Genomic DNA, 7,825 nt, shown 5'->3' with positions numbered 1-7,825 from the left:
TGTTTATAATTTTAAGAGATAAACAAAAATAGAAATAGTTTTATTTTTAAAGAATGTAAGCAGTAATAATATTGTTAATATTAATAGAGTAATTAACCATATATTTAAAGAATGGAAGTTGGCCAAAATGATTTCGAAATTAACCATATTTGGCGCATTAACTCAACACGGATTTTAACATATTGTTTGTCTTTTCTGAAGGAAAGTGGGGAATGAGTTATGACTTTTAATCGCGGACATCATGAAATGGTAAAATGTGACAATTTTTACGAACATAGAGGGTTTTGTTTTTTAGAAGGTATACAATACTCTATCTACCTGTCAAATCGGGTACCCGCAAATACCCGATTCCAAAATTTCGGGTACTCAATCCCAAATTTCCCAAAATCTAATTTGCGATACCCGATCCGAAAATGATTTCGGGTACCCAGATACCCGACTCGGGTATCCAGTCCCGATTGTGGATTTTTTAAAATATTTTTTAAATTAATTATTTAAGAAAATTAACTACAAAATTTTAGAAATACAAACTTGTAGTTCGACTTTGATACAAACTTGAAGTAGTTCGAGTTTAGGATAAAAAAAAATCTACTACAAATTATTAGAAATAAAAAAATTCATATCATTCATCCATAATAAAGATCACAATTCATACCTTAACCCTAAATGTGACTTAAGAGTGAAGGATTTCGGGAGTACATTTGATTTTTAAAATAATACTATAGATACATAATTTATTAAATTTAAAAGAAATTAAAAAAATCGGGTAATTCGGGTAATTTGGGTATACCCGATCGGATATCGGGTTACCCGATACCCAATAATCTAAAAATCCTATACCTGAATCCGATCCCGAAACCCGAAAAATCAGCTATTGTATATCCAATTATCTGATATTTCGGGTTTGGATATCGTGTATCCAGTTCCCGATATCCATTTTGATAGCCCTAACTCTATCCGTTCATCACTAAATATTTCATAGTATTTTTTTCAATCCGTCCACCAATAAATTTCTAATTTTTTTTTTATTATTTTTGGCAAATGGTCTTCACATTTCACTATCTCACTTCATTCGCATTATATATAAAATTAATATATAAAAATAAGATTTAAATTCCACTAACATCACTCACATTATATATAAAATTAATATATAAAAATAAGATTCAAATTCCACTAACATTTTTTATTATTTTTTTATAAAGTCGAACAATCTTTTAAAACTTGAGTCAATAAAAAATGAGACATTTATAAGCTAATAAATAATATACTATGAGAAAAGCTTGTTGTTACAATGTCTAACGGTACAATAATACAATGTCTATTTTGTTATTTTAAATTTGACATATTATAGATACACGTTTTCTTGTTTGCATTATAACAAATTTAAATTAATTTTTCAAATTTTAATGTTTTGCCTAAGCATTGTATATTTATCAAACAGAAAAAGAAAGGAGGAGAAATCAACATGTAAGAAGAAGAAAAGCATGGAAAGAAAGAGCTTATAAAAAAGAAGAAGAACACGAATACACGATGGACGAGGCGCAAACGCAGATGGAGATGATACATTGTTTTAACCTAGTTAATCATATTAATATTAGGTTTGTTTAATTGTTGGCCTAATTTAGTTATTGGACTCCCTTATAAATCAGTTTAATTTCATCAATCTATTTTATGTAAATATAATTGAATTTGTGTTAAATCGAATCAGACTATGTCTTTAATTTTGAATATTATTATTTTGATGTTAATTAGTTAATTTAATAATATATTTAGAATTTCCGGCGCCTGCTGGTCTTGTTGCGCATGCCCTAGAGAAGCAGCAGAAAAATACTTGTGCTTGAATCATTCATTTGCAATTTATTTGTTGCATTGGAATAATGCTCTGATCATTTGTGTTATGCTTCTCTATAGGTTTGTTGAAATTTATTGCAGATACCTATTTATCTATTTCAATGATTGTAGGTTGTTGAGCTCAAGGTTGCGTTGGAGCTGTTAAGAGGGTTCTTGGAAAATTAGACGGTTGGTAAACTTCTCTATACGTCCACAACTCGAAGATCATGTTTATGAATATGTTTCTTTATCGTAAAAAGATCTTATGTGCTTGGTGCTTGTTTAAAGAATCAATATCAGCAATTTTTCTCTTTCAGAGTTTGGCTTCTTTTTGTTGCATCTATGAATTTCTTAGTTAGGCTGTGGATATTGTACATTGGTATTATGTTTCATTCAGCAGCATAATAGTAGTAGTAACATGTTATTCTTTTCATCCTTCAAGACAATTTGGGGCTATAATGCTATATGCCCCAAAACAATCATACACAAGGTTGGGTTTTGACTAGGAAAATCATTAACATGGTGGTCCTAATCAGTAATGTAGAGTCTAGATGGATCTTTTCTGGCCCCGATCATGACCCTGAACGTGAAGCAACGCATTGTGGATCAGCTCTATCATGGCAGTTTTGCTGTGTTTCACTCTCAGGGACTCTCATCCTTGCTTCTTGATATCTGTTCAAGACTTCACCTTAATGAGTTGTGTTTCTCATGGACTAAGTTTTCAGCATCATAGCTCTGTTGGTTTGCTGTTTACCTGCCTAAATGGAAGAGTTGGATACATCAGGAGGCTATTCTGATCAGGATATTCACAGGACTTTATGAATTATGCATGATGGTTGTGTAGAGCATTTACCTTAACGTCCTCGAGTTTAACGCCACTGTTCTGCAGGAACGCGAGGAAGATGCTGAGGCTCTCGTCTGTTGGCCGGTAATGTCCACTATAAGCTGATACAGACTGAAAAGGTGCATTTTCAATATACTCTCTTGAAGATCACTGATATGAATATTAGCTAGTTAGTCATCATATTGTTACTTTGTTACCCCACACCTTAAGCTTTCCACATTCTACAACGAGCCTTCCAGCTGCTAGAGTCACACCACCTGCTAGGAAACTCGAATGGTGAAACATCCCCTTCCTTTTCTGCACCAAGACACAAGAATATGGATCAATTCCTGCTGAGGGTTAAAGATTTTCTTAATCTCTGACGTCGGGATCACCTCTCCAGCGTACAATTTGTTACACACGCTCATCACAAATATCCATTTCGAGCCTGATGTTTGTTCCTTTGTGTCAAGAGCATTTCCAGTTTGCTTGTGGATGAACTTTCCTTCTACTATTATGTACTCGTAGCATTCTCGCTCTTGCTTGTTTTGAAAATAGACAAAGCTAGACTGATGGGAAAATCCAATATAAGCTATACTAATATATATTCACATGTGGTCTAGATTGATGCTTACAGGTCCTAAATAGTTGATGCATTCTTGATTAAGTCTTGATCGAGGGCACTCATCAAGATCAACCGTTTTCCCATCTCCGATATCCAGCCTAATAAACGAGAGATATATGATTATATAATGACAACAATTTGAATTACTAGGATCTTGAAATAGTTTGCATCAATTATGGACTTACCAGTAGAAATATGGTTGATGTGTCTGTCTTCTACACCACTCGTCAAAGTATATGCTCAAATTGTGACCATATCGATGCCTTGGATCAATCTGTGAAAAAAATCAGCAAAGAAGAAATGTTTCTTTCTGCAGGAAAGATTGATTGTAAGAAAGCAATCTTACAGCTTCAATCCAATGCTGGAAGGCCAACTTTTGAGCCTTGGCATCCTTGACTAACCCCTTCCCTACCTGTAAAACATAAATGAAAAAATTTCGTGAACCGTAGAATTCGAGGTTTAAAGTTGAATCCACTCTGCCAAACTGTCATGCCTTGGAAGCATTCCAGCTGATCCTGCTCCACCGCGAAGATGGTTTTTCGGGTTGGATGAAGTTGAAGAAAGCCGTCGTGCTATGGTTGAGACGAGCATATTCTATTGCTTGCCACCTTCGTTTTCGTCATCCGGTTAGAAGCATCCTAAGAAATAGTAGTAGTATAATGTTTACTAGTGGGGCAGAATTTATCACCAGAGCTCTTCAGCTGCAAGTACAGAATCTGCCAATCTACGACGTGTACGATAACTCCGGTAAACCTTTTGCAGCTTGAGAGCGGCATTTGTGGAATCATGATCAGTGTCTTGAGATGTGGGAGAAGTGTGATCCATTTCTTGATTCATTCTGCAGTACACAAGTTATGAACAAGATCATGTCAAATACATTAGTTGGATTCTCAAATCATTTATTGGTTAGTTACACCAGCTCATAGATTTGAATGAAATTAAATCTTGATATAGAACAAATTTGTCAAGAAATAAAAAACATGAGGTCCCAAAAGAGTGGGGTGTCTTGTAACTGTCTTAACCTGCATGCTATGGCACACCCATTTATTGCCAGCAACTCTGGATACCGAAATATGTTTGGTTTATATATTTCTTTAACTTTGGAATTGATCTTTTCTCTGAAATAATTTAATGTCTATCAGTCTCTGTTTGTAAGTTTGATACACAAGAAGCTGCTAATCCTAAATTGAATAAACTAATCAGTAATTCAAACTGTATATAGAGTAATGTGAACATATGGATTTAGTAAGCCATCGAAACTAATAAGAGAAATCACAAAACCTAATCATAAAATTGTAGGAGTATAGATTTTTTCCTTTCAACAAAAAAAAAAACAAATCGACTTATTTATCTTCTAATGAAAACAATAACTGAAATCACAAACTCTAGCAATTCTTAATAGCAATCTAAATTACCATCACAATGATGATAAGTAGATGAAACATTTTCTTCACAATCAAAAGGTTTTGGAATAAATGGTGGTTTTGTGCATCTCAAAAGTGCCCAATTTACCCTTTCAAAAAATGGATGGTGCTTGATTGCTGCAGCCCCTAGTGTGGACCCCATTCTCTTAGTTGGATCCTTATTCAATAGTTGGCTCATCAAATCCTTAGCACTGGCTGCAACCACTGGCTCACTAGGGAACTCGAGCCCATGAGCCACAATGTTGGCTAGAGTGAATTCATGCTCCTTCCCGCGAAAAGGCGTTACGCCATAGAAGAGTTCGTATATAAATATTCCTAGCGTCCACCAATCCACGGCATTTCCATGCCCTTCCCCTGAGACAATCTCCGGGGCTAAGTACTCATGTGTCCCAACGAACGACATTGATCGAGCGTCAACCGGTTCTGCCACGATTTTTAGGGTCGCACAATGTCCGCCTCCTTTCTTTTTCATAGGGGAGGATTTCCACTTGTGTCCCCGATGGTGGAGGCATGGGACATGTGGAACGATGCAACTAGGCAAAATGTATGATGAGATCGAAAATCGTGTTGGATCAGCTATAGTGCGGCCTTCGAATGCGTTGTGAGATTTCTTGTCCGTTGGATCGTGCACAAGTTGTGCCTTTGATATTGAATTATCACATTTTAGGGAGAGATCAAAGTCGGTCAACATAATATGACCATCCGATCTGACGAGAATATTTTCAGGTTTCAAATCACGATAAATTATACCTAACATGTGCAAATACTCTAGAGCAACCACCACTTCAGAGGCATAGAACCTGAATAACAAAAAAAAAAAACAAAATGATATCAATGTTTACTACTATTATCTTAAATATTTAACCTAAATCGTCTTCATTCATATTCATAGAACCTGAATAACCAAGAACCTGGATAACCAAAAAAACAAAATGATATCAATGTTTACTACTCCCTCCGTCCCACTATAAGTAAAGGGTATTCCCTTTTAAACTGTTCCATTATAAGTGACACATTTCATTTGGCACAAAAAACAACACTCTATTCATTATTCACCACTACCTAAAAACATGTGCACAAAAGAAATGTGTCATATAATGGACGGAGGGAGTACTATATAACAAAAAAACAAAATAAAATGATATCGATGTTTACTACTATTATCTTAATTATTTAAACTAAATCGTCCTCGTTCAGATTCATAGAACCTAAATAACTGAAAAAACAAAATGATATCAATGTTTACTACTATTATCTTAATTATGTAACCTAAATCGTCCTCATTCATCGTGGCGTGCAATATGCTTATGGGCATACTTATTTGTATTACTCTACAGAGTCTACGATATGGGACCATATGACCTACTACAAAATCTTCTATTAGATTTTAAACTATTTCGTGATATATAACTAAATAATTATTACAATTTGGAACATGATTAGTTACAATTAGGAAATGATATTCGAACATGATTACTTACAATTGGGAAATAATATGATACACGTGAGAACCATATGTGAGAGCACCATGCGTAATGCACATTTATCATTGTTTATTTTGTTTTATACATTTAGTTTAATTCTTAAAAGAACTAATATTGATGTTGAAATTTTTAGTTTTACAAAATTCATAAAGATCAAATTCCGATTTGTTCGTTTTTATCTAAAACTTCAAAATTACTAAAAAAAATGACAAATCGAACTTTAATTTTTATGAAATATATAAAAATTATAAATGTCAATAACAACTTTTAAATAAGTATATTAGAATCAAACTAAATTCACAAAACAAAACAAACGACGCTAATTTATCATTTAAGATATGTAGCATATCATTTTTGAATTACTAACTTGGGAATCCAGTTAAACTTGCTAGGCGAGTAGGATTATAAGATAGCAGGAAAGTACTGACCGGACAGCATCTTCGTCGAACCTTTTATCCGGCTGGCGTTGGCGGAGGACGTGGAGGTCGCCACCGGGACAAAACTCAGTCAACAAGCACGACCACCTAGGACAGTCTAAGGTTGCATAAAGGGAGGGGCAAAAAGGGTGATCCAACATTTGAAGTATCATCTTCTCAACCCCAGCCCTACACTCTTTCTTCCTATAAACCAACTCTTCTTTATCCATCACCTTTGCCGCAAAATAGCACCCTCTTTTGCCCTTGAGCTCCACCAGGTACACGGTGCCGATGTCGCCGTTCCCTAGCCGTTGCATGAAGTGGAAGTCCTCCATCACCAGCTTCCTAGCCCCGAGATCTACGCTAGAGCTTGCACAAGATGTGGTGTCAGAACTTGTCGAATCGACAAATTTCTTCACATTGGATCCGTAACAAGTGGTATCAGGGTCTGAATTATCAGCTGACTTCATATCCACGTCAAGCATTTTCATATTGGTGGAGATGCTTGTGTTGTCCACGTGGATATTCATTTTGGTGATTATGGAGAAAGATTGATGAGATATATATAAGTAGTTTGTGAAGAGATTAAATAATTTGAAGAAAAGCTAAGGAAATGGAGTGGGGAATGTTTTGGGCCGGCTGGAAGGTAGGCTGGGTCGTTATGCCGGCTAGCTAGGGCCCAAACACGCTCTTAAATAATTTGTTTTGTTTAATTAATTCGTTTTTCAATATCGATGTTGCCAAATACTTCGAGTCAAAATTATTGATTTCAATCAGAATTGGTGATATGTTGGATTATGTTGTTGAAAACAACAGCAGGAATTGATTATTGCGTTTAATTTAATTTATTGTTCGAATTTTACAAAATCATGGAGAATATTCAATTACATCCATTGTGTTAATAACTGGGAGTATATTTTGTATTTTGATTATTAGCATATTTAGTTATATACATATAAAACAGACACTAATACTAGCCCATTGTCACTGTCTAGCCATTTGAGATCCATATTTACACTTGCAATTATACTAGCTCCCACTGACTGACACAGCCTGTAGGTAGTATTGCAAGTCTTGTAAAACATGTTGTCTATCTAAGATTGTAGTTTGGAATCTATCACCTTTTCAAGGACGAATATCCAAATGAACCAATTCTACATTGTATTTAAAAGGATTATGTTCAAGTTAATCTAAGACCGAGTCTTGCGACACTCTTAGAC

The 7,825-nt window shown here is 34.9% G+C and overlaps 2 protein-coding genes and 1 long non-coding RNA gene across 5 annotated transcripts; 1 reads left to right on the top strand and 2 right to left on the bottom strand.

Annotated features, from left to right (window-relative positions):
• Positions 1–1,480: 1,480 nt before the first annotated feature.
• Positions 1,481–3,045, top strand: LOC121742938. Of its 2 annotated transcripts, none has more exons than XR_006038168.1 (3): positions 1,481–1,601; positions 1,966–2,022; positions 2,723–2,813. It is a non-coding gene; the product is annotated as an uncharacterized LOC121742938 (long non-coding RNA). The 2 variants fall into 2 exon arrangements; XR_006038179.1 differs by lacking the exon at positions 1,481–1,601 and adding an exon at positions 2,917–3,045 and having other exon boundaries at positions 1,892–2,022; positions 2,723–2,796.
• LOC121742929 (IQ domain-containing protein IQM3-like) lies at positions 2,478–4,329 on the bottom strand. 2 transcript variants are annotated; one of them, XM_042136067.1, is made up of 9 exons: positions 3,970–4,329; positions 3,775–3,889; positions 3,628–3,693; positions 3,467–3,555; positions 3,292–3,379; positions 3,052–3,225; positions 2,882–2,974; positions 2,687–2,788; positions 2,478–2,591 (listed from the first exon to the last, which is right to left on the bottom strand). In XM_042136067.1, exons 1-9 carry the CDS (start codon positions 4,116–4,118, stop codon positions 2,547–2,549), a joined length of 921 nt encoding a protein of 306 aa, XP_041992001.1. In that variant the 5' UTR covers positions 4,119–4,329; the 3' UTR covers positions 2,478–2,546. The 2 variants fall into 2 exon arrangements, with proteins under 2 accessions (XP_041992001.1, XP_041992012.1); XM_042136078.1 differs by having other exon boundaries at positions 3,052–3,198.
• LOC121742920 (serine/threonine-protein kinase D6PK-like) lies at positions 4,017–7,086 on the bottom strand. Its single transcript, XM_042136056.1, has 3 exons — positions 6,618–7,086; positions 4,794–5,505; positions 4,017–4,119 (listed from the first exon to the last, which is right to left on the bottom strand). The coding sequence occupies exons 1-3, from the start codon at positions 7,073–7,075 to the stop codon at positions 4,072–4,074; spliced, it is 1,218 nt and encodes a 405-aa protein (XP_041991990.1). The 5' UTR covers positions 7,076–7,086; the 3' UTR covers positions 4,017–4,071.
• Positions 7,087–7,825: the final 739 nt, after the last annotated feature.

This window comes from Salvia splendens, chromosome 1, assembly GCF_004379255.2.
Source record: "Salvia splendens isolate huo1 chromosome 1, SspV2, whole genome shotgun sequence".
NCBI classification, from domain to species: Eukaryota; Viridiplantae; Streptophyta; class Magnoliopsida; order Lamiales; family Lamiaceae; genus Salvia; species Salvia splendens.
The sequence above is the reverse complement of the archived record's forward strand: the minus strand, read 5'-3'. Positions and strand labels throughout refer to the sequence as shown.

Excerpts from the sequence above, each read along its gene's own strand:
- LOC121742929 (XM_042136067.1), bottom strand. The coding sequence starts at position 4,118 with ATGAATCAAGAAATGGATCACACTTCTCCCACATCTCAAGACACTGAT. Across the intron at positions 3,556-3,627 it reads TCCAGCATTGGATTGAAGCT|ATTGATCCAAGGCATCGATA; the intron begins GTAAGATTGCTT and ends TTTTTTTCACAG. Across the intron at positions 3,226-3,291 it reads GCATCAACTATTTAGGACCT|TCTAGCTTTGTCTATTTTCA; the intron begins GTAAGCATCAAT and ends TTTTCCCATCAG.
- LOC121742920 (XM_042136056.1), bottom strand. The coding sequence starts at position 7,075 with ATGAAGTCAGCTGATAATTCAGACCCTGATACCACTTGTTACGGATCC. Across the intron at positions 5,506-6,617 it reads TTCGACGAAGATGCTGTCCG|GTTCTATGCCTCTGAAGTGG; the intron begins GTCAGTACTTTC and ends TTTGTTATTCAG. Across the intron at positions 4,120-4,793 it reads ACCATCCATTTTTTGAAAGG|AATGAATCAAGAAATGGATC; the intron begins GTAAATTGGGCA and ends TGTGTACTGCAG.